This window comes from Orcinus orca, chromosome 10 (genome assembly GCF_937001465.1).
Source record: "Orcinus orca chromosome 10, mOrcOrc1.1, whole genome shotgun sequence".
In the NCBI taxonomy this organism is placed as follows: domain Eukaryota; kingdom Metazoa; phylum Chordata; class Mammalia; order Artiodactyla; family Delphinidae; genus Orcinus; species Orcinus orca.
In genome coordinates, this window is record NC_064568.1 from 45,341,012 (window position 1) to 45,366,427 (window position 25,416).

General features: G+C 44.9%; 1 protein-coding gene across 9 annotated transcripts; it reads right to left on the bottom strand.

Moving 5' to 3' along the window:
* SEC22C (SEC22 homolog C, vesicle trafficking protein) lies at positions 1-23,856 on the bottom strand. 9 transcript variants are annotated; one of them, XM_033402012.2, is made up of 7 exons: positions 23,637-23,856; positions 16,925-17,133; positions 14,927-15,090; positions 12,825-13,004; positions 10,484-10,602; positions 9,185-9,250; positions 1-6,966 (listed from the first exon to the last, which is right to left on the bottom strand). In XM_033402012.2, exons 2-7 carry the CDS (start codon positions 17,104-17,106, stop codon positions 6,766-6,768), a joined length of 912 nt encoding a protein of 303 aa, XP_033257903.1. In that variant the 5' UTR covers positions 17,107-17,133; positions 23,637-23,856; the 3' UTR covers positions 1-6,765. The 9 variants fall into 9 exon arrangements, with proteins under 9 accessions (XP_033257903.1, XP_004277920.1, XP_033257907.1 ...); XM_004277872.4 differs by lacking the exon at positions 23,637-23,856 and adding an exon at positions 23,445-23,580; XM_033402016.2 differs by lacking the exon at positions 23,637-23,856 and adding an exon at positions 23,218-23,406.
* Between the last annotated feature and the right edge of the window lie 1,560 nt (positions 23,857-25,416).

Here is a 25,416-nt window from a genome sequence, read left to right on the forward strand (position 1 = left end):
TTATTTTTCACTCAGTTCTATTATTATTTTTTTTTTAGTTCTATGTTTTGAAGATGCATGCACGTGACTACATCTAAATCTGGTACTTCTGCCTCCTGCCTGCTGCTCCATGCTGAGCCTACACGCTTCATCTGTCCACGGTAGACACACAGATTGCGTTCTGCCAACACACATGATGCTTCAGTAAACATTTCTCTTCATACGTGACCCCTTAAAGATCTGTGTAAGAAGTTCCCAGGGACATAGAACCAGAAGTGAAGTTTCCACATCATAAGGTGTGTGTACACTAAATTTCAGTAGGCAGCTGTATTAGTTTGCTAGGGCCACCAGAACAAAGTACCACAGGCTGGGTGGATGAAAGAACAGAAATTTATTTTCTCACATTTCTGAAGGCTAGCAGTTGGAGATCAAGGTGTCAGTGGGGCTGGTTTCTTCTTGGCTTGCAGACGGCCACCTTCTCCCTGTACTTTCCTATGGTCTCCCCTCTGTATGGGTCTGTGTCCTAATCTCTTCTTATAAGACAGCAGTCATACTGGATTTGGGCCCACCCACATGACCTCTTATTTTTTTAACCTTAATTACCTCTTTAAAGACCGTATCTCCAAATACAGTCACGTTTTGAGGTACCGGGGGTTAGGACTTGGACATATGAATTTGGGGAGAACACAGTTCAGCTCATAACAGTAGCACTGCTCTTCAGATTTGCTGCACACGAAGTCCTAGATCCCCATACTCGCTCCAATACTTGGTCCCATCCAGGTTTCTAAATTTTGCCAAACTCACAGGCGTCAGGTGATGTCTTATGGTTATCTTAATATGTATTTCTCTGTATTTCTAATGATTTTAAACATCTTCATATGCTTACGAGCTTTCTGGGTTTTCTCTTCTGCAAATTGCTCGTTTTTCTATTGAAGCTGCTCGTCTTTCTTGCTGATTTGAGGAATTGCTTGTATATTAATCCCTTACTGGTTTCAGACATTGTAAATATCTTCTCTCATTCTTTTAACTTTGCCCATGAAATCCTTATTTGTATGTCATCAGATTCATCAATCATTTTGCCTTAAGGGTCGTGCCTATGACGTTTTGTTTAAGGAGTACTTTTTCACCCCAGGTCACAGATACTCTCCGTCGTGCTCTTCAGTGAACTTAATAGTTTTTGCCCTGCACATTCGATCCGGGGATGTCTTAGAGCTGACTCAGCAGAGCCAGGCGCACTCAGGTGGGCCCCTTCTCTCTGAGCCCCTTCACTCCTCCGCTGGCACTGCCCAAGGATGCCGGGCAGCTGTCAGGCATCACTTCTGCTACCTGACCCCACAGGGGGTTAGAGTCCAAGAAAAAGGAAGGCAATTCATCAGCCTTCCCGGCACCCAGCCTTCCTGGCACAGAAAGGGCATCCTTCATGGGCCAAGATCCCTTTGTATTCTTTGTGGGTGCTGCCAAGTGCGCTGATGGCACCTTGGTCTCAGCTCAGAGGACAGAGCTCTGGGCTACACTGTCATTGGCTACCTAGGACAGACCTCAACTTCCTCACCTGAGCAACAAGGGGGGTGAACCCAGTGGTATCTAAAGGGTCTGCCAACGCCCGAATCCCAGAACTCAGTGCCGTCAGGAGAGGCTGGTGCATTTGTTTCCCTTCTGGGAATTTCATCAGCTGCTAAAGGAACGATCCTGCAAAACAGCGCAGTCCCCTGAGCTGGGAACCTGATGATGTGCCCCCTGGTGGCCATTTCCTGACAGAGCTCGTCCTGGGAAATGAAAACGACATCACCCTCAGAGTACATACAGGCTGGAGCTCAGAGCCCAGAGCAGGGAAAGGGCTGGGCAGAAGCAGAGCCTGCATGGAAGGCAGCCCCCTCCAGCCCCCAGGGCAGTGCGGCAATTGCTATTTTGGTTTTTCCAAGGTCTTTCCTGGACCCATGATTGCATTCCAGAGTCTGGGGATTAGTGCTGAAGACTATTTGAGCCCTTGCACCTGTCTAGACCTCACTGGACAAGAGGACCTGAATTTCACTTCTCCTCAACACACCCCCCTCCATTATGCCAGGCCCACATCACCTCATCTAGGAAAATGGACCCATAACTCAGGATTTTTCACACAAATACCGACACACAAGTTGATAAGCACCTTAGATTTACTCTCCTCCCACCTCTGAAGCCACCTCGTTTAATTTATATATACATAGTATATAAACGGCTATACGACATTTGTTACCAACATTAACACAAGTTTAGGCTTTACTACTGTGTGAAAGTTTGTTAAAACGCACTCATCGTTTACTCAAAATAGATCTTTGTTATTACATGAAAACAGTAAGAAGCTTGGATAACACAGGCGGCAAGCATTCAAAATGAATACATGAAGGAAATGGTTTTCTCTGGCTATATCATCCTCAATCTTTAATGCTCTTAGTAAAAAAGTCCACTAAACAAAATGGAATCCTGGGGGCCACATTACATGAATCATTCATTAAATAACACTTCTGGAACAACCCAGGATCATGTAAGTATAAGGGTTAAAGAAGGTCATATGTACCAAGCACAGGGCAGAGGAATAGACTGGATTTGATAATTTTACCCTAAATGAAAGGCGCTTGTGGGCAACAGCTCTGCCATCGGTACACATGGGCAGATGTTTCCATATCCGGCCATTCCCAGATTTTACTGACAAGTCTTTTTCCACAGGTTCTCTGCCAATGACGTTTCCCCAGCAACAGAAGTTTGACATCACTGCTCCCAGAAGGGAGAATCAGCTCTCCTCGTTTGGGTCAGACAGGCCATGAGGTTTGGTCCAACCAACAGAACCAACCTCCCTGGATCCTGGAGGACCCAATGCCACTGGAACCAAAGGCTCCGTGCCTGGAAGGCAGGAGGCAGGTCCGGGGGAGGAAGAGAGGCTGCTACCTGTCTGGAATGAAAGCATGAGGTCTTTTTTTGTAAAGGCCAGAAGACACAGCTGTGCTGAGCTGCGCTGCCTGAAGCCTGCAGAACCTCCGCATGCTGGGTGAACCAACTCAAAGCCTTTCTCCTCCTGCACATGAACAATGGATTCACCCAGCATCCCCTCCACTACTGCTTCTACCCTCCTGACAGCTCGCCAGGGGAGCCGGCCGACGTTACCACCGTTTTCCAGAGAATGCCCGGCCAGCGGGCTGTGACTCGACCACTGCAGGGCCAGACCAAGTGGGAGCGCCACGCCGACCTCCAGGCCTCGGGCCAGCTGACAGGGCGCTCCTTCCCACCTCAGCTCTCCAGGGCACATCTACTCTCTCTTCTTCCACCATTATTAACGCTCACAGTGCACAGATAGGGTTTCCCTGTGCCTGGGCAGGATTCTGTGTAGAATCACTTGGAATGTGAGCGACGTCGGGGCAGGGGTCTGTGCGCTCATCTGGTCACCGTAAACCCTCCCTCCCCGCCGGTCCTCACCTGCACTGCACTGTTTTCTGAGGGCCACCTGTCCTTCATGTTATGAGCAGCCAACTCCTTCAAGGAACAACAGACGGCAGCCCTGGATGAAGGTGTGGTGCAGCCCCCATGTGCCAAGGGCAGCTGCTGTCTTCCAGCAGCCAGCCAGCCCCCAGCTCCGCTTCTCGTCTAGCCCTGCTTCCTGCGCCCCAAAGAGCCAGCCTTGCTGTGTGCCTGCGGGTGCACAGGGAAGAGGGCTGGGCTTTGGGGCCATCCGTGCCCTCTCTGAAGCTCCTGAACCCGCCCTATCCGTTACGATGAAAGGTGGCTTCCCCGTCCCTCCAGAGATTCCAGTTTCAGCCTCGGTCCCCAGGACTGGAATGTGGGGGGCAGAAGTGGAAAGAGGCAGGGGAGACCTGAACAGGGGCACCTAGGAGAAGAACAGGGAGCTCAAGGGGGGGTTGGTAGCAATGATGCTAAACGTTCTCATTTCAGCTCTCCTTCCAATACCCTTTTTTCCTACCCCTTGAAGAGCTTTAAAACATTGGGCCTTGATTCACAGATAAAAGGGGTGTCAGCTGGAGAAGCAAAACCAGGAGCCTATGGTCACCTTCCTCCCGCCGAGGGCAGTGAGGCCTCTAGTACCGAGAGGAAATCCCACCCAAATATACCCCTGACTGTCCCCCCACAGGACAGGAAACCCAGGCATGGTCCTCATCACAGTCAGGCTAGCCTGGGGAAAGAAAAGCAGTGTCTACGTGGTTCCCACACTAGCACACTTGCGGAATGGGAACCCTTGGACTTGGCCCCTGCCAGAGAGCACTGAGCCACATCCCCGCCCAGATACAGCATATGGGACACCTCACACACTGATGCTCAAGATCTTGCCACGTCTGACACCCGAAGGCACTTTTAAGGTTTTTCCAACATTATTTCATCTATCCCAGGATCCAGCCCTGTGAGATCGGTTAACGTCTGAGAAAATCAAGGTGCTAGAACAGCTAAAACAAAGGTGTGTGGCGGAGTGAGGGTAACGTGGGGGTCAACTTTCTAGCATCAAGGATGACACAGGGCTACAAAACTCCAGGCCTGAACCAAGTCAACCCCTGAGCCTGGGATTTCCCCTGGCTAAAACCTCCAGAACGCCTTTCCTATCATTAGCTTCAACCACCAGTGAACTGAGACTGCTCTTAGCTGGATTTCAGTTAAAGAATGTTTATGTGGTCATTATTTTGCAGCGTTTGTCGACTGCATCTTTTCCCTTTTGTTTGCAAAAGTAAATCTCAAACCCCATATAGATGTTAACGGATTCAGACTACATTCAACCAGATGTGAATAACCTCTCCACTAGGGCAGGAGGCATTCACCAGGAGGGTCTCCTCTGCAAGGAATGTTCTTCACTACTTGCTGAATGTGGATCACAGGCTCAGACCCCAGACCATCTGGGGTACAGGGCTACATGGCAACACCAATAGCACACGGGCTCAAAAAGAAAACAATACATTGGGTAAGTTGTTCTAATCGACGTTTAAAGCTTTGTGTGTGTGCTTCTAATATAAAAAGATTTGTCTCCCCTCCTTAGCTTCCCATCCTATTTCACCATCTGTTCAAAATTATGTCCCGGAAAGCCTGAAAATTCACCTGCTGGCTATCCAGAAAATTATGCAGATGCAAAATCAGTGGAGAGACAACTCTGAAGTTTACATCTGAGGATGTTGCCAGCATAACTTTCATATCCAGATACTTTGTTTGATTAAGAATAGGAAATTCTATTATAAGAAAATAAAATTACCACGGCAACATTTTCCCGACACAGTTCGTAGTCACATGGACTTTTAAGTGACACTAAGGTAGCTCAATAACAATTCACTACCAGTAATGACCAAGTACGACTGAATTCCCTAAAATGACATCCTTGCTTTCCCCATCTGCTCAATAACTCTTGCAACAGTTTTTGACTATTAAAAACTACCAAAATAGGATTTTTTAATTTATCAAGATCACATAATTCAACCCAAAGTATTCTATGCAATTGTGGTGGAGCTATTCAGATTCCGGACTTCTATGAAGAACAATCTAAAGGGCAAACTTCCAAAACGGCCTCCTGAATGGTACTGGGCAACCCAGTCTGAAATTTCTAGAGACCTCAGGGATCATATGCAGATCTAAATTTTGGAAAACTATAATCAGTCAATATTTTGACAATGAGAGAAAGAAAAGTAACTTTTCAGAGCACTGGGTTAATTATAAAGCTTTATATGTTATAAAGCTCTAAAAAAGTTAACACACACTTAACTCTTGTTCATAAAAAAATGAGGCCCTTAATCTAATTAAGATGATTGGGAAAGGTGCGGAGGAGTAATTGATTTGGGAGATCTTCTGAGAACAAGTACACAGGGTCAAGTATCAAATGACACGATTCAAGTGACAGGTATTCGGCTGCCACCTAAAAGGCTGGTGACAGCAGCCTCTCCCACCTGGGACTGCAAAGTGCCACCGTATGAATATGTGACTCGCCTACTCTAGTTTGTGGCCAACTGCAAGGAATCCTGATATTCTCATTTCTGCTCATGCTTATAAGTTAATGATCCGGTAGCACTGGTTACTCAATTTTAAAAATATTCAGATATATCCTGCAAATAAATACAAAACATTTCTGTATCCCTACAGTCCCACTACCATAAAAGGTTATATATAAATTTAATGAATTCAGCTTTCTTAACCACTTTCTCAGCTTAAGTTTGTCCTTACCCTAAGGGAAGCCATGTGCAACTTATATCTAAAATATATTTAAATATTCTAAAGGTATCATATCAGACCTAAGTTATCAAACAATGTAAACAATATTTATCCATCTTATAGTTATAAACCACTTTTTAAAGTTTTTAATTCACCCTCTACTGGGCCCTCAAAAAAAAAACCTAACCAAGTCACATTTAGACTGAAAAGCTGATACAGATTTTTAACTGGTTCCTCAGAGACAACTGCCAATTACTTTAAACTACTGTTATTGAATCTAGTGGTTTATTGCATCACTCAATTTAAAAGACCAAAATGATTCCATTTTGGTCTTCCAATAATGCTCTTTCTGAATAAGTCCCCAGATTCTGCCGTCCGAAGTAATCGTGCTGAACTGGAGATTCTGCAGTAACCCTTGGCACAAACCTGGGACTGGATGTCAAGCAATCTTATGCTTTCAACTGCACCTATGAAAAATCTCAGCTCCCGGGATCAATCCGCTTTGGTTGAAAGGAACTTCAAGGGTGGAAACTTAAGGTGAAGTCGAGAAGCAAACAGGGGAAGAACACCGATGACCCTCACAAGAAAATCAAAGGATCCGTTCATCCCGTGATGTCATCCTCACACTCCACAGTCAGACTGCTTCTCCTGAAGCTGCCTCGTCAGTATCTGATATGAAGACAGGAAAGCCACTCCTATGTGGAATAGGATTTGCCAGAGGTTCCTCAGCCCATGCAGGTACATGTTGCCCAGGCAAATAAAGAGCAGCATCAGCACCACCTTCATGGTCCTGGCTGGACTGTAGAACAGGTACAAGTAACACTGAAATGACACCAGAAGAGGAAGTCCCATCAGAGATAATGAAATGGCCAAGGTCAGACACAAGATTCGCTTATCGTACCTGCCACGCAGTGTCACTTCATACACATTAGCTTATTAAACTGAATTCGTTACAATGGAGCTTGGACTCACTGGATCAGCTGCTGTTAATCACTGGATGAAAGTGGGGATTTGGAAGAGGTAAGAAAAGTGAAAAAGACATCACAGGAGGAACTAGAACATAGCACTCTTGAAAGAATTCAAGAAACACAGACAGAAATGCCCAGGCTGTGCTGCAGAGAAAGAAGAGATGCAGGTCAGGGGTAGACAGCCAGGCCAGAACACCCTAACAAGATCGACAGGCCTCCAGATGAATTTTCCTTCAGGGGGGTCATAACAGGTGAGAAAGCTGCTGAGAGACGCTGTGCTTTTACTATCTTAGCGTTTCCTGAGTTACAACTGCATAGGGGACCACTGTTCCCTAGACAGCCTCCTTGTTATGCCTTCAAAAGCATCTCTGAGGACTTCCCTGGCAGTCCAGTGGTTAAGACTCCATGCTTCCACTGCAGGGTGCACGGGTTTGATCCCTGGTCGGGGAACTAAGATCCCACAGGCCAAGTGGCACAGCCTAAAAAAAAAAAGAGAGAGAGAAAAAAAAAAAAAAAGCATATCCGACTCAGGGAAAGGTCTTGTAGCAGGGAGAGTGACTGATACTTCCTGTAGGGCTATCACACGGAAAGAGGCCATTCTTGTTCTGCAAAAGGTGGAAATCATTTTTTGGTTCAATGTTGGGTTTGTTTGTTTGTTTTTTTTAAAAAAGACACATTCTCAAAACACAGAGCAATCTGACTAAAGCTCAGGGGGGAAGGGAGAGAGTTCCCCATCGAAAGAGCTATCCAAGTAAGACTGCAGTTGAGGGCATGAAGGTGGAACTGTGAGATACCTGCAGCCCTGAAATGCAGGCTCCAGGAAACTTCTCCTGGCAACACCCAAGGTCTTAGAGACTTGTTTTCTTAAAAAATGAGTGCATTTTCAATCTTGGGATGAAAATTTCCTTTTGCACAATCAGGTAATTCTTAAAAACAGGCCATCTAGGATGTATGCAGGAGAGAGAGGAAGTGCCCCGAGAACAGAACTTTTCATTAAAAAAAAAGAAGAAGAAGAAGCAGCAGCAGCTTAATCATGCAGAAAAGGTACTAAAATCCTAGTCCGTGTGGAGGATGAGGAAAGAGAGTCAGGTTTTTACTAGGATTAACTCTGCCTATAGGGGATTCAAAAGCTCCTTTTTACCCGACTCCTTAAGTACACAGCTTATTTGAAAATAACTAATAATCAAAGGGCTCCAGTTAGTGTTATAATTTTTGTTTCATTTCCTAAGGACAGATTTGACTCAGATGGTATTACTATGAAAAACAACAAATTTTTTAACCTAGTCCTGTGTTTGAAGAGAAACACATATACGGGGGCTTCCCTGGTGGCGCAGTGGTTGAGAATCTGCCTGCCGATGCAGGGGACACGGGTTCGAGCCCTGGTCTGGGAAGATTCCACATGCCGCGGAGCAACTAGGCCTGTGAGCCACAACTACTGAGCCTGCGCTTCTGGAGTCTGTGCTCCGCAACAAGAGAGGCCACGATAGTGAGAGGCCCGCGCACCGTGATAAAGAGTGGCCCCCGCTTGCCGCAACTGGAGAAAGCCCTCGCATAGAAACGAAGACCCAACACAGCCAAAAATAAATAAATAAATAAATAAATAAAAATGAATATCTGCTTACAAAAAAGAAAAAAAAAAAGAAAGAAACACAGATACATAGGTGTCACTTCTGCAGAAGGACATTTCTGTACTTGGACGCCCCGGCCATAAGCACAAGGCAGGACCCTGCCTCATACTGGTCAGGCCCAACCCAATCCCCACTGCAGTCTCACCCCTCGCTTCTTGGGAGCCCAGTTCAAATTCCTGGTTTCTGTCCTGCACTGTCAAAGGCCCTGAGGCCTAGGGCAAGTGGCTTTCCCTTTCTGAGCCCAAAGGTCTTTTCTCTGTAAAATGAGAGGATTGGGCAGGATGGGTGGAGGGTCCTTCCACTAAGGGCTGGTACTATATCCATCATTTGAACCAAGGCCTTGGTGGAACAAAAGCAGGATCTAGAAACTTGCTGATGGTTCCAACAGAACAAAATAAGGCCATGGGTTTAACCCACTCACTAAAACATCAACGTTTCACCCACCTGGAAAATGCAGGCTACAAAAGGAATAAGAAAAGCCAGAATATTTCCAATTTCTTCATGTGCAACCTAAGATAAATATGAGGAACACAAGGAAAGGAATATTTAGAGGACACGAAACATTATGACGTGAAATGCTTTACTCTGCATTGGGTCTGGTATGGTTGACAGTACAAAATCCCTGGCTGGGTGAGAAATAAGCCCCCGTTCACGCATCGCACCGGGGGTGACATGAAATCCTTCCGAATGGCCTGGACCCACCAAGCGCCCTCCAGTCCCCATGCATGTGCGCTGAGCCCTCAACCTGGAATGCCCCCACCCCCAGCCCTGCCACCTCTCAAAATCCAACTCATCTGTAAGTGCTAAGCTTTCCCCAACTCCTCCCACCCCCCGGTACTGCCACCTCCTTAGCGATGTTGTCGCACTCTGCTATGTGCCCCAACTCAGGGACTATGTCTTGACCAACGAACACCTGTTCTAGTGCATACAGACACTCGGTAAGCATCTGCTTATGAGTCGTCATAAACAATAGGAGTGGGAACCACACCACACATTGGCCAAAGACGGGGTGAGGAAACAGCCAGCCACCACTCACGGCCCAGGCCTGCTGCTGTTCCCCAAACACTTCGGTCCCCATAAGCCACCTGAGATTCAGTCTAAGCTGCGCTTCAGACTTTAGCCACCACGTGCCTCGGTGCGAGCGTTACGGCTCTGTTTTTAATAGTAACATCTATCTGTTCATGTTCATAGTGGTTCCATACTTTTTCTTAAAGTGTTGGAAATACTTCAAAATTTAAAAATAATATTTAAAAAGCACTGAAGTAGAAACGTGCTTTGAGATGAGCAGGCTGGCGAATCAACTTCGCGGTGACACAGTTCTTTTGACAAAGACACCAGGAAGCTGGTATCTGAATGATATCAATCAGACTAAGAGGCCACTCTCCCCAGGGGAAAAGAGGGCCTGAACGTTAAAGTTTGAGCATCAAACTTCTGCCCTGGATGAACAATCCAGCCCCCGCAGTGACTCCTGGAGTCCCCAGGGCCATGGGGTGGCCTGATGTCCTTGAAGCAAGTTTTCCATTTCTCACCAGTATCCCAGCAGGGCCCTTTGGCGTCTTAGGAAAACAGATACAAAAGAGCAAGTTTCATATTTGTTCAACTTACGACAAAGAATGAAACGAGAAGTAAAAATTTTACTTCAAATTTTAAAATGTAGTACATAATAGCCTTATAAATAATATGTATCCCCATCCGTTTCTTCCATCATGTGTCTTTTGATTTAAAATGTATATAAAAGGTTACCTGTAAAGAATGTTCTGCGAGGTGAATTCCACGAATGAGGTTCAGAGCAGCGCACATGATGTTGAGAATAAGAGAGAGGATGCCCAGGGCTGTCACAGGTTCCATTCGGAAATTAGGAGCTTCACAATGAAAAACGAGAAGTGTCTAGTGAAAATAATTTCCGTATGAAGGAAAAATAAAGACATTAACTAGACTTCTGCTAATGAAAAGGTTTATTATGTTAAACACACAACTGCAAACATATTAATTTAAAAAGCAGCTGTAGTTAGAGGGGGAAAAGGCAAGAAACGAAGGACAGAATGGATCTGGGAATCCAAGGTGAATTTCTTCCAGAAAGAGGCCACTTCTCTGAGCAAGCACAGATTTTTCAAGTGCTTCATTTCCTTTCTATTTAAAACAGTGGTTCCCAACCAGAGACGATATGGCCCCTCAATCAGTGTCTAGAGACATTTTGGGTTGTCCCCACTGGGGACAGGTTGCTACTGGCATCTGTCGTGGGTGGAGGCCATGAATGTTTCTAGACATCCTACAATGCACAAGACAGCCCTCACAACAAAGAACTTCCAGTACAAAATGTCAATAGGGCTAAGGTTGGGAAATCCTGATTTAAAGCAGTTTATGGCTTTAGCTGTAAATTGGTTGTCAAATCCTGAAGCATTTCTATTACACAGCTCAACCCTCAGCTTGTAAAATGTTCCATTCTTTTTCTCACAAGGACAACATTCAGTGTCATGTGTGCTTCTGGAGCAATTCACAGCAAATGCAATTTTTTAAATTCCAAAATTATTGGGAAGAGGAGGGAAACATTGATTATTTCAGCTACAAGCTGTTTCTGGAACTCTAATTAGGACAAATGATCATTCTCTCTTTAAAGATAACTGCTGAAACGGATTCTGGTTCACCCAATTAAATAGTGTCCCACCCATTCCCTTGCTACGCTCCTTTTAAATCATCCTTTCTTGTCCTTACATTTCCCACATACGCATACACACACACACAGATATCTAGCCACAACCCAACTGATGCCTACTGTTAGTGTGTTAGAGTTTCCACTGAGCAATTCAAAGTTTCTGTTAGAACGGAGCATGCTACCTGTAAAGGTTCTAGCCTTGGAACAATAGGGGGAGTCAACCCAGAGTAAAACATCCTAGAAAGACAGGCAAGTTGACACTTTCTGGATTTTCTCCTCTTGTCTAAGTGTTTATAAGACAAAACATACATCACAAAGTTACCCTGTCTACAGACATGGCAAAGGAGAAGCTTGGGGTCTGATTACCCAGTCTTCCTTCCACAAAAGTTAAGTTCAATCCCAATATAAATTACAACAACTTATTGAATGGCATAAGAGCCAATCCAGGAATTTACTGGTTGAAACAGATCAAATCGAAACACAAAGTTAAGCCAAAACTGTGAACATTTTTAATACACCACTTTCAAAATTCAAGCAATGAATTTAGTATAAAACTGTTAAAACAAAGTAATTAGACTGTTATAATGTAGATGGTTCTGTCTTCCAGGGAAGGATTCAGCTTTTATACCGTTACAGAATTCTTAGAATGTAAATATCCACTTTAATTAAAGATTGGTGTAATTGTGTGTAACTGTAAACAAGGAATGCAAAAAAGCATGCTTTGCTATGTGCTAGGCATTGAGTGGCTACTGGTGTTAATGCCAGACTAAGTCATGGATGCCAGGGCACTGTGAGCACGTTCAGTAACACCTCATTCCTCAGATAAGGACTTGGAAATCCAAAGGGATAGAGGGATGTTCCCGGGTCCCACAGAGAAGCAGAGAGTGAGAGGTCTAGAAGCCCTGGCTCTGGCCCCTGCCCACTCTCAACCCCACAGCCCTCCACTCTCTCCATCAAGGAGCGGGGGTTTCTCAGTGGAGATTCCCAATGTTTCACTAAATGATGAGATAAGGACTCACTGTCAAAGGAAAAAAGGAGAGAGAGAGAGAGAGAGAGAGAGAGAGAGAGAGAGAGAATGTACAAATCTGTACAGTTCAATACGTGACTTCCAGCAAAAGAGAGTGAAAATCTCCTTTACACCATTTAAATGTGCAGATTTCACCCTGGTTAAGAAAACAACCTGCCAAGTCACTCTTCTCCTGAATTTCGTCAAAAGAGTTGCCTCTCTTCAGATCGACTCACTGGTCACAACAGTTGAGTTTTTTATAACAGCCACCTGGAACAAGATCAGCCCATGTTTCTCCCCAGGTATTTTATACACTGCCCCCCACCCAAACACCTTCCTACTTCCTACTAAAACAGTCACTGTGCATTTGAAATACACAATCTCACCTCACCTTTATCAACGTCAGAGAGCAGCAGGCCACTTACCAGGCTCCAAGTGCATCTGTGGGTGACCGTTCATCACCCCGTTAGCCACATCTGTGTCCTCCACAGTGAGAACCACTGGAGGTTGGAACTTGAGTTCCTCCTGAATCTTTTCTAAGCTGCTCTCCATCTGGGTGGAATTTACATAGTTAAAATGCCACTTCACTTTCTGAATGACGCTGTCTGCGAAAAGAGAGCGGCCCAAGCTGAGTGTCTTCATTACAATGGATGTTATAAGACGATACGTACACAATGAAGTTTACACTTCTAAGCAAGCTAGTAAGTCAGCCAGACTCTGAAGAGTGTCAACTACACACGAAGGTCAAATGATTAGTACGTATCAGGACTGGTCTCATCAATCTCTTCAAAGCGGGATAATTAAAACGTGACAGTCTGTCCATCAGAACCTCAGTGGCAAGGGAGTCAGGGGACAGAGGCTTGAGTCTTAGCTCAGCCGCGACTCCTAGTACAATCCTGGGCCATTCATAGAATATTTCTAAGATAGAAAAATGGGGACAGTCATTTTTGACCTGATTATGCCAAGAAAAGGTGTGTGAAAAAAAATTACAAATCATTGTATGTTGTGCAAACTAGGATTATATATCTGAAAGGTACTGGTTTTAATTCTTTTATTTACATTAGTGTTAACCATTACCAAGTTTTAATAAGTATTTGAAGTGAAGTTTCATACATATTGGCAAAGCAAAATCATGTATAATTCTAAAAAATCATGTATAATTCTAATATCCACATACTTTTACTTATATTCTACTCGCACTCAGTAATGAATAAACGTGATGCAGGGAAGGGTCTCCTGTGAGACCAAGCCCACCGCTTTGGAAGGAAGGCGCATGCAGAGATGAGGGGAGAGAAGAACACAGGTCTACCAGCTGCCCATCAAATAACAGCCCAGGGATGCTGCAGCTGTGGTCCGACTGGGGACAGCACGCCCTTCAGAAGAAGAAGTGGGGCTGAGAGTGGCAGCTGGACCAATCCTCACAGGGAGACTCAGGCAGAACTCATGGTCTATGTCACAGGGCTAACAGGCTGGGGCCCAAGTATCAGGGAGCTCCCCAGCACCAAAAGGGGGTGCTGGCCCCATCACTGATGGGCCAGCCAGAGACCACATGAGGGGATGTGAGCAGTAGCTGCCAGAAGCGTAAGTGGCAACACTTCCAGGTGCCAGCCCTGCACCTGACCCTGAGTACCAAATGCTGCCAGCCCCTCGTTCAAGAGCATCACAGGGACCATGGCGATTTACACTGAGAACAGAGAATGTCCCCCAACTCCCACCTCTACTCCTCCTCTCCAGGATCTCAAAATGACTTGAATCACGGCTGACAGACACTGATAGCATACGCTATAATTACCCTGCTGTGTTCCAAAGCCCTGAGCCTCCACACGGCCTCTCTGGCAGGGCCTAGAAAAGGAGTATCCTCTTGCAGAGCTGTGCTCCTCAAACCTCTGCATGAAGGACCAGTTTTTTCTTATTTCCAAATGCTTGCAGACAGATACTTTGATAAAATACAACTGAAAATATCGCAGGAGTGCCAAATTACTGTAAGAATTTCTAAACTCTTATTCTCACTCTCTGTACGTCCCTCATGCTGGAAGAACGGGTACCACCCTTGAGCAGTGCTGCTCTAGAGCAGGGGTTGGCAGTGTTCTCAGAGTGCCAGAGAGTCAATGTTTTAGGCTTATGGGCCCTAGATGGTCCATCACAACAGCTCACCTCTGCTAGGGAAGGGCAAAAGCAGCCACAGACAACCCGTTAGTAATAGAATAAGCATGGCTATGTTCCACTTTATTTACAAAAAACAGACCCTTGGCCCACAGTTTGCTGACGCCTGCTCCAGAATAAGGTACAGGTTTTGCCATTCTTCCACCCTGCCCCAGGCTCTGGAGAGATGAAAAGCCACAGTGTTGAACCTCCAAGCTTGCAGGCCCCTTCCACTGCTGTGAAATCTCATGGTATAATGCTTTCCAGTGACATGTTACAGCACCTCCAGTGGTTTTCCCTGACGGTCAAAGCCAAATCCAAACTGGAAATTCTACACATACAATGCCGCGAGAGAGAACAATCAATACGAACGAGGGTTACGAACCAAATTCGAGAAAGGCGTATGGCCTGGAGGCTAGGCCAATGCAGGTGGTGTCATAGGAAGCTGTGAATTCCCACCACAGGGTCTCCAGGAAGCAGAAGGCCATGGCTGCTGGACACTGGCGGGAGCAGATAGCCATGCAGGCTACATCCCTCGAAGAAGAAAAGCTGGAACAAAAGAGCGTCATCTGCGTTACCAGGGAACAGACCCATGTACTCGCATCCCGCACCCAGACGCCACGTTGCCTCAACTCTGGATCTGCTGGGCCTTGAATAGTCCTGGAGCTGTCTGTTGCATCTCTTCAGCTAGACCTGCCGGGGACCGTGCCTTTCTTATACTTCCTCTAAAATGTATAGTGGCATTTGCCACTGACAATGTGTGGTCACTCTAACTTATTTATTATTAACTAAGCTATGGGACCGCTCACCTGTAAGGAACAAAAGCCTTAGTTTCCTCTGTGAAAATAATGGTGAATATTTAAGTCAAAATACAAATGAGTAGAACATTTTACATTCTACTTTTCAAAAAATGACTGAAGTACCCAGAACTTCATTTGAAGTGACAGGTTTTTTGTTTGTTTGTTTGTTTGTTTGAACAGAAAAAAGGTTTCCTATTGGAGGTACAGCACAAAGTTCGCATAGACTGTTAGATAATCACAGCATAATGAGGAAGGGACCACCGAGGAAGGTGGTTTCAGGCACCCAGAGAAAGGAGCTGTAGATGTGGGCAGATGCAGCTCAGCTTTTGCCCCTGAGCACCCAGAGCCCATACCACAGGGTGACAGCTTCATATGCCTACCATCTGGATCCCTCCTCGGGCCACAACCCTTCTTGCCTGACAGTACCACCAAGCCTGGAACTAGGCCTGGACTTTTCCTTTTGTTTTCCTAATTCTGAGACTGAATTCCCCTGAAAGGATGCCACCTTCTCAGGTCAATCAAAAATTTACTATTCAAGGGGAACAGAAAGAACTTGGTAAGTGAAGGCCTAAATTCTGGAAAACAATGGTGTAAAATCTATAACAAGCCATTTTGAGATTTCGAAACCTGCCTTGCCCCATCCCTCCGTAGAACGGCTTTTTACTCTAACCCCTAGAATAAGAAATGACATAACACATGAGGAGCAGACCTTGGTGCCTGGTTGCCTCCATTCAAATCCTGGCTCTACCATTTACTACCAGTCTAACCTTAGGGAAGCTGTTTAACCTTAGTTTCCTCCTCTGTAAAACAGGTATAATGCCATTATCTACCTCATAAGCCCATACAGCACTTAGAGTAGTACCTGGCCCATGGAAAACAATCATATTAGCTCTTATTACCATGATTATTGTAACCACTTGATTCCTACTCCCACTGGAGCATTTGCCCCACTGTGTAATATTCAGTTATATATTTCTCTTGTCCCCTTATTAGACCTGGAGTTCCTTGAGAAGAGGGACCTACTTATGCTCATTTTTACTCCCCTGCTCCTGTCATATAAACATTTTTTACTTTAAAGTGTTTAAAAAGTGAAAACATTAAAAAAGCAAAAACTGAAGGCAGGAACTCTAAGTCTTTTCTCTGATTTTCTTGGCTTCCTCACTCTCGTCCTTTTCCTTTCCTGACATTTTAATCTAGTATCTCCTTTCGACCCACCTTTTTTCCACCCCTGCACCTAATGCAGAAAAAACTACCAAACTAAAGGCATGAAGACTGGGTAACCAGGGCCTGCCGATGCTCACGGCCGCTCTGCCAGCTGATTCACTTTGCCATACGGCAGAAACTAACAGAACATTGTAAAGCAACTATACTCCAATAAAAACTAATTACAAAAAAAAAAAAAGAAAGAAAGAAAGGTGGGAGTTGGGGCAACAGTGCTTGAGTCCCTTTGATTCTATTGTAAATACACACAACCTTGGACTGCTGTCTGATGTGAGACCTGCTTTTAACACACAGCGTCATCAGCATAATGTCACCTCTGCACGTGGTTAAGATGTTCTTGAGCAGTGAACATGCTTGCTTACTGGATACTGAAGTCAAGTCCTTCTGCAGAACCTCGACCTGGATACTGGGCCAGTCGCAAGGCTAAAGTCTTGAGCCGTCTCCTGCATTCCAGAAAATCTTGGCTGTGGTAAAAGTCAGTGGAGGCCGAGAGGGGCAGTCCATCCCTCACCCTAACCACACAGGCAAAAAGGATCATGGACATGGTCCACAAGAGAAGTCATGAGGACACCTGAGGAAGGAAGGTCACCTTGTTACTGAGGGCCGGGTGATGAGCCAGGGGCACCACCGCCCTTGAAACGTTCACTCTGGGTTGTTTCTCCCTCACCCCCACCACAAATGTGAATGTGGCTTTTATTTTTATTTCCCTGCCCTCTACTGCTATGTCACTCCCAACTGTCCTCCCTCCATTAGCCTCCCTGTCTCTTCTTCACTTGTAATCCTCCTTTTCCTTCTCTCTAATGAATCTCTCCATTTGCAGAATTAAACCAACTGGGATGAGGGAACAGAGACCAGAACGGCTCAGGAGCAACAGCAGCGACAGTGGGGAGCAGGACAAAGGCAGCAAGATGGTCCCAAAGGGCCAGGAAGAGCCTGACACTGATGCAGCAGGGGTGGGGTCCAGGGACCTGGGCATTTCAGGTCATCCAGCGAGGTAGGTGCTGAGCAGTTTACTTGCCATATCCTCACCTGAAGTGGAGGGCTTCTGAGCATTTAACCTAAAGCTGGCAGCAAGGAAAGCAGAAGGCAAAAATAAAACAGAGAGGATAGGATGACCTACTGAATTTCTGCACATTTAACACAGAGCCAGTCTTCAAAATGATGAGAGTTCCTACAGATGGCTAAAGGAAGTCACTTAGCAAATAAGATACTAAATTTTGAGCCATGATATGTGACCACCATTAAGCAACAAAAGGAGACAGATTCTGAGGCCTCATGGCACCAGTGGCAAGTCAGAACAAGGTGCTTCTCGGGATAGAAACAACCCTGGACCAGTTCTGCTGGCAGAGCCTAGTTGGGTGTCAGCCCCCATCTATTAACTCTGCAGGTGCTCATACAGGGCATAAACTGCACCTCTGCATGTGGCAGCCCTGCAACCAGGGATTAGTGAGGAGGCTATTACAGCTTTGATGCATCTTCCTACGGATCTACACATCCTGTTTCACAGATCCTGTTGTCAGATCCTCTACCTGGATAGGATATTAACAGGTATGGGCACTGGTGGACTTTTCTCCCAAAGAACACTAGGGATGTAATTTGGCACCACGAGCTGTAGGAAACAGGAGCCCCAGGATGTACACTACTCTCTTCACCTTTGTGCCTCTGTGCACTCTTCGCCTATATCTACACTCCTCTGATCTCCCCAGATTCAAATCCATACCAAGGACTGTCTCCAATACAAAATTAAAAGTAAAATACCATTTAAAATCCAAAAAATGATCTCAATAAAGCTATATTTTATAGCTTTTCCATCTGTAATGGATGAATGGATAATTATTCCCATTTTATACATGAAGAAACGGCAGTGGTATAAAAATAAGAGATGGCAAAAAGAAAAATCAGTCTACCAAGCAACAGACCATACTCAGCCCATTTGTCCCATCTCCCCACACTTTCCATTGAAGGGTAAAAATGTGAAAAGTCTCAGGAGATAGAAAAGGAAGAAATAAAACTACTCCTATCTGCAGATGGCATAATTTCTACATGGAAAATGCCAAAGAGCCTACTAAAAAAGAACTCCTAAAATGAATGAGCTCAGCAAGGTTGCAGAATATAAGACCGATATACAAAATCAATTCTTTTTCTACATACCAGCAATAAACATATAGACACCAAAATTAAAAATAAAATACCACTGACAATCATCCAAAAAAATGATCTCAATAAAGCTATACTTTCTTTTTTTTTTTTTTTTGCGGAGGCCACTGCTGTGGCCTTTCCCGTTGCAGAGCACAGGCTTCCGGACGCGCAGGCCCAGCGGCCATGGCTCACGGGCCCAGCCGCTCCGCGGCATGTGGGATCCTCCCGGACCGGGGCACGAACCCGTGTCCCCTGCATCAGCAGGCGGACTCCCAACCACTGCGCCACCAGGGAAGCCCAAAGCTATACTTTCTTTAATGCAATACTTAGGTGTTAATCTAACAAAACGTGTATAGAACTTGTATGCTGAAAACTACAAAACATTGCTGAAAGAAATCAAAGCAGCCCTAAATAAATAAGGAAATATATCATGTTATTAATTGGAAGACTCAACATAGTAAAGATATCAATTCTCCCCCCAAAGTGATATACAGGTTCAATATAATTCCTGTAAAAATATCAGCAAGATAGCTTGTAGATACAGATAAGATTATTCTAAAATTTATATGGAAGGGCAAACAAGCTAAAATAGCTAAAACAATTCTGAAAAAGAATAAAGTGGACTGTACCTCACTATCCTATTTCACGATTTACTGTATAGCTACAGCAATCAAGATTGTGCAGTACTGGCAGGGGGACAGACACACAGATCAATGAAACAGAATACAGAACCCAGAAACAGACCTACACAAGAACAGCCAAATGATTTCTGACAATGGTGCAAAAGCAATTAAATGGAGGAAGGATAGTCTTTTCAACAAATGGTGCTGGAGCAATGAATATATCTATAGGAAGGGAGGGAGGGAAGGAGGGAGGGAGGAAGGAAGGAAAGAAAAAAAGAGAATCTTGACCTAATCTCACACCTCTCATTATTTTGATGATAATCAAAATATATCATAAATTTAAATGTAAAAAGTAAAACTATAAAAGTGGAAGAAAACATAGGAGAAAATCTTCAGGACTTAGGGGAAGAGTTCTTATGTACGACACCAAAAGCATAACCCATAAAAGAAAAACAGTAAATTGGACTTAATCAAAATTAAAAACTTTTGCACTGCAAAAGTCCATGTGAAGAGGATGAAAAGAAAAGCCAGAGACTGGGAAAAAAATATTTTTAAACCACATACCTAATAAAGGACTCTAGATATCTAGAATTTTTAAAGAACTCTCAAAACTCAACAGTTATAAAACAAATAATTCAGTTAGAAAATGGACAAAGTACATGAACAGACATTTCACCAGAGGATACAGAAATGGCAAATAAGAACATGAAAAGATGTTTAGCATCACTAGCTATTAAGGGAAATGCAACTTAAGATCACAATGAGATAATACTACATACTTATTGGCACAGGTAAAAATTTTTTAAGTGATAATATCAAATGCTGGCAAGCATGCACAGCATTTGATGTGCACATAATGTGTGAGAACTGGATCTCTCACACGTTACTGGTAGGACTGTAAAATGGTACAGTCACTCTGGAAAATACTTTATTTTAAAACTAAGCTTGCAATTATCATACAGTCTATCAATCATACTCTGTACTATCTCTGCAATTTCCTGTCAGTATAATTACTTTAAAGTAAAAACAGAAAAAAAAAGTATTACCTTAAGGTTTTTATATCACTTAAAGTATGCTCATACTTGCTTTTTACATTTAAATGTCATTTTAAAAAATCTCTACTAGTAGAACAATAATCTTTTATGCTAATTAACTGTAATTCTGATGATTTATGCATGCATGTTGAAGGGCATGTTTTATAGGGAGCAGCTCCATTCCTACATGACATTTCTAAACTGGTAGGTACTATAATCTCTGAATTCATTAAAATAAAAGCCACTTGCAGATAACCAGTATTCAGTTTAAAACAGGAAAGCAGTGGCATGAATCTGGAAAATCATGTCACAGTTACAGAAAAAATATTATCAATTACACAAGGACAAAGGCAGCCTAAGAGTGCTCACCCCGACATACAAATCTGTCTTTACTAGCTCCTTCTACAGGCCAGCAGACCCTGTAACCTGGCACTACGTCTGGCACATATTAGGAAGCCCTCAATAAAAACTTTTTTGTTGCTGTTGTTGTTATTGCGGTACGCGGGCCTCTCACCGCCGTGGCCTCTCCCGTTGCGGAGCACAGGCTCCGGACGCGCAGGCTCAGAGGCCATGGCTCACGGGCCCAGCCGCTCCGCGGCACGTGGGATCCTCCCGGACCGGGGCAACGAACCCGCGCCCCCCGCATCGGCAGGCGGACTTTCAACCACTGCGCCGCCAGGGAAGCCCAATATAAAAACTTTTAAACTAATAAAACTTATAAAAAAAAAAGTTAAGTTTTAAAACTAATAAAAATTTTTCCACGATAAATCTCTACTTGCAGAGGAAAAAAGAGGTTTACATAAATGAAGTTTTAAAAAATAGAAACTGAAATAGTAATCAAATATAGCACTCTAGTTACTATTAGGTTTTATCAAAATTATATTTTAGTCTGTCTCTGCCATTTCCTAAATCCTTTTCTCAGCATCTATTTATAAACTGCTCATGTCAGAGATTATCCATATTCTACCAGCAAAAGACTGTGCTTAGCTGGAGGGCCCCCTTGTTCCAACTGGTTTCTTTCCGTCCCTGTATCCTTAACCCTCTCTCAAACCCCTGCCACATACACTTCTCCTCCCTCCAAAAGAAAGACAGAAAGAAAGGGGGAGAGACAAACAGCATTAAATGACCAGGCCTTGCAAAATAGTAATTTAAACAAGCAAAACAAGTTTCACTTGGCACACAAATATTCAAACACAAGCGTTCACCATAAGGCATTACCCACTCCTCAAATCCAAAATACAGAAGACAGGGGCTTCTCTAGTGGTGCAGTAGTTAAGAATCCGCCTGCCAATGCAGGGGACACGGGTTCGAGCCCTGGTCCGGGAAGATCCCACACATCGCGGAGCAACTAAGCCCGTGCGCCGCAACTACTGAGCTCTAGAGCCCGTGAGCCACAACTACTGAGCCTGTGTGCCTAGAGCCCGTGCTCCACAACAAGAGAAGCCCCCGCAATGAGAAGCCCGCACACCGCAACAAAGAGTAGCCCCCTCTCGCCGCAACTAGAGAAAGCCCGCGCACGCAGCAATGAAAACCCAATGCAGCCAAAAATAAAATAAATTTTAAATAAATTTTAAAAAAATACAGAAGACAAAATAGAGTTATATCACCCTTACTGAATTCACCTTCAGCCACAGGACTTGAGAACTGGTTACCTCATTTGCAGTTCAAGAATGTGCCTTGGTTCCGCATTGCTTGGGGATGGGGTAGGGAGAGGGTAGAGGTCAAGTCTGTCACTTGTTAGGAGCTAAGAAGAGTGGGGGGCTGAATTTGATAGCAACTAATATTATATGCCAGGCACTGTGCTATGAACTTTTACACTGATAATGTTATTTAATGCTCAGAACCATCTATGGGGTAGGCATAATCTACACTGGACAGAAGGGAAAACTGTAGCTCCAAGGCTTAAGTGGTAGAGCCAGTATTCCATCCAAAACCTCCTTACTCAAAATACTGGAAAGCCTATGATCTTTCCACTACACTCTGCTTCTCTAAATCCAATCTTTGGGATTACAGCTACTCTATTTCCCGAAAACAATTCCTTCCCCTGGAGCACTGATACTTAGAACTAATCAGAGACCTGTTAATAAAAGCAGCCAAGGCCTAGGATTACACTAGTTACAACTTCTCCTTACTCATTGTATTACTTTCGATAAGTTGGTTTTCCTCTCTGAGCATTGGTCATCTTTGGATGCGGTGGATCTCTGAGGCTCCTTCTAAGAATAAAAAGCTTTGGGACCCCAAGATGTCCTCTGTGTTGTAAACACAAACTCTTAGAGCTATAACAACATTGTCTAAAATGTATTTTCCAGAGCAAACTGTTATGTCAATTTAATTCTGTTTAGCAATATTAATGCACTTTCAATTATTTACATTTTTATTTTATTAAAATTATCTCTATCAGAATTAATTCCCTTCTTTGTAAAATTTAATGAAGATTTACCCTATCCACCGTCTGAGCTTTATTACTTTTCTGACCGTGTCACAAATTTCACCAGTTACTTTTAACCACTGGGAATATTCTTTTGTGGCTTTGATGTCTACAAACCTAATTAAGCACCGGGGTGCTTAATCCTTCTGACTCTGGAAGTCTAGATGTAATACTGTAACAGACACAAATATACAGTACCTCTGAACATCTGATATTCAGAAAAGCTGGTCTAGTGCACCCAGTATTTGGTAAACCAAGTCTTATAAAATTGGCACGCGAAGGGAAGTTTGCTATTAAAACACTCTACCTGAGTTTCGTGGATAATTAAAGAAACAATCATCCCCTCTATCATTTGGACACACCCCGTCTCCTCCCACTGGGGGCAGCGCTCTACCCGCGTCGGCCGCTGAGGGTTCCTGGCAGGCGCGCACCTCGGATCGTCCTGTTGTCAGGAGAGCAGCCGGCGGCAGAAAAGGGGGGGGGCAGAAGACTTCGGGACGCCAGACGAAGCCCTGGAGAGCTAAGCCGGGCCTGATGGCTGGGCGGGCCCGGGGGGGAGGGACGGCCCTCCACCTCCAGGCCCGCCCTGCGCCACACCCGACGCCGCCAGCTCTTGACTAACAGACCGCAGCGCCCGCCTCCGCCCGCCAGCCCTCACCTCGCCCCGACAGCGGCCTCCGGGAGTCGGCGCCCTCCCGCCGCGCCGCCGCGCCACCCTCAGTCTTCTCCGCAACCTTAGCCCACCCGGCGAACCTGGCCCAGGTCACCGGCGGCGCGCATGCGCGAGTCTTGAAACACCACCCCACGCCCTCATTCGCTGCTGCTGAGCAACACCCACACCCGAACCTACCAATCCTGGTGCGCCCACACTGCCTGGTCCCGGCGGAGTCTTGAATGAAGCGGTTCTTAAAGGACTGCGACCCAAATTTAGATGGGGCGTGTGTGGGGCGCGCCTCCCAACTTTCCTCACATCTGTTGGCTCTCACCCGCGGGGATTTGAGTTCCAAGCCTGTAATTCCCACGTCCGGAGGTGAGAGAAGTTTTGCAGTTTAAGCTCAGTTCCTGCCGGGTTAGCGAACGGACTGACGTGGAGGCAGGGAAGTTCCGCGTGACGCCGCGACACGCCCGGGGCGTGGGTTCAGTTGTCTGCTTGGCGGGAGGCCCGAGATAGGCAAACCAAAGAGCACAGCCACCTGCCAGCCTGGCTGAGATGCCAAAGTCCGACCCCCAGGAACACACCCCAGTCTGGGGGTGGACGTACTCACAGACAGATGACCGGCTGAAGGGAAATTGGGAAGGAGTGTTCATCCATTTATTCATTCAACAATTTTTGAGCACCTGCTGCGAACCAGACACTATGCCGGGCACTGTGGACACAGCGAGTAACTCCTGACAGTAAAAACTATGCTAGCAGAGCAGAGTGAGAGCACCCATCCCACAATACACAGCACGTGTTTAAATACAAACCGAGCTATGTGCTCTTCCGAGAGGAGCACGGGTTTTGAAAGAATTTACAGGAGCTTCTGGTCTGGACTTGGGGGTTCAAGGAGGCTTCCCTGAGAACGTGACATTAGACGATAGCTAACTAGGCAAAGGGAAGAAGAGTGTTTCAGACAGAGAGATGTATAAAGAGCTCTGTGCGGACTGCAGCAGGGCTCCTTGAAGGATGAAAACCAACACTGGATGGGGGTGTGGGGAGGGGAGGTGGATGGGGAGTTATTTAATAGGCACATAATTTCAGTTGGGAAAGATGAAAAAGTTCTGGAAATAGATGGTGGTTGCACAACAGTGTACTGTACTAAATGTCACAGAACTGTACATTTACAAATGGTTAAAATGGTAAGTTTTGTGTTATGTATATTTTCCCACCAAAAAAAAAGGAAAGAAAGAGAAGTAACTCAGAGTTTATTTTTATTTTTTTATCATTTAAATTTTATTTTAGTTATTTTTTATACAGCAGGTTCTTATTAGTCATCAGTTTTATACACATCGGTGTATACATGTCAATCCCAATCGCCCAATTCATCACACCACCACCCCTCCCCTCCCCCACTGCTTTCCCCCCTTGGTGTCCATACGTTTGTTCTCTACATCTGTGTCTCTATTTCTGCCCTGCAAACAGGTTCATCTGTACCATTTTTCTAGGTTCCACATACATGCGTTAATATACGATATTTGTTTTTCTCTTTCTGACTTACTTCACTCTGTATGACAGTCTCTAGATCCATCCACGTCTCTACAAATGAGCCAGTTTCGTTCCTTTTTATGGCTGAGTAATATTCCATTGTATATATGTACCACATCTTCTTTATCCATTCGTCTGTCGATGGGCATTTAGGTTGCTTCCATGACCTGGCTATTATAAATAGTGCTGCAGTGAACATTGGGGTGCATGGGTCTTTTTGAATTATGGTTTTCTCTGGGTATATGCCCAGTAGTGGAATTGCTGGGTCATATGGTAATTCTATTTTTAGTTTTTTAAGGAACCTCCATACTGTTCTCCATAGTGGCTGTATCAATTGACATTCCCACCAACAGCGCAAGAGGGTTCCCTTTTCTCCACACCCTCTCCAGCATTTGTTGTTTGTAGATTTTCTGATGATGCCCATTCTAACTGGTGTGAGGTGATA

What these genes read in the sequence shown, in the direction of transcription:
- SEC22C (XM_033402012.2), bottom strand. Translation starts at nt 17,106, where the DNA reads ATGTCCATGATCCTTTTTGCCTGTGTGGTTAGGGTGAGGGATGGACTG. An exon ending in TCGCAGAACATTCTTTACAG is followed by an intron (nt 9,251 to 10,483) that starts GTAACCTTTTAT and finishes TATTTATCTTAG; the next exon opens with GTTGCACATGAAGAAATTGG. An exon ending in TTGTAGCCTGCATTTTCCAG is followed by an intron (nt 6,967 to 9,184) that starts GTGGGTGAAACG and finishes GTGTCATTTCAG; the next exon opens with TGTTACTTGTACCTGTTCTA.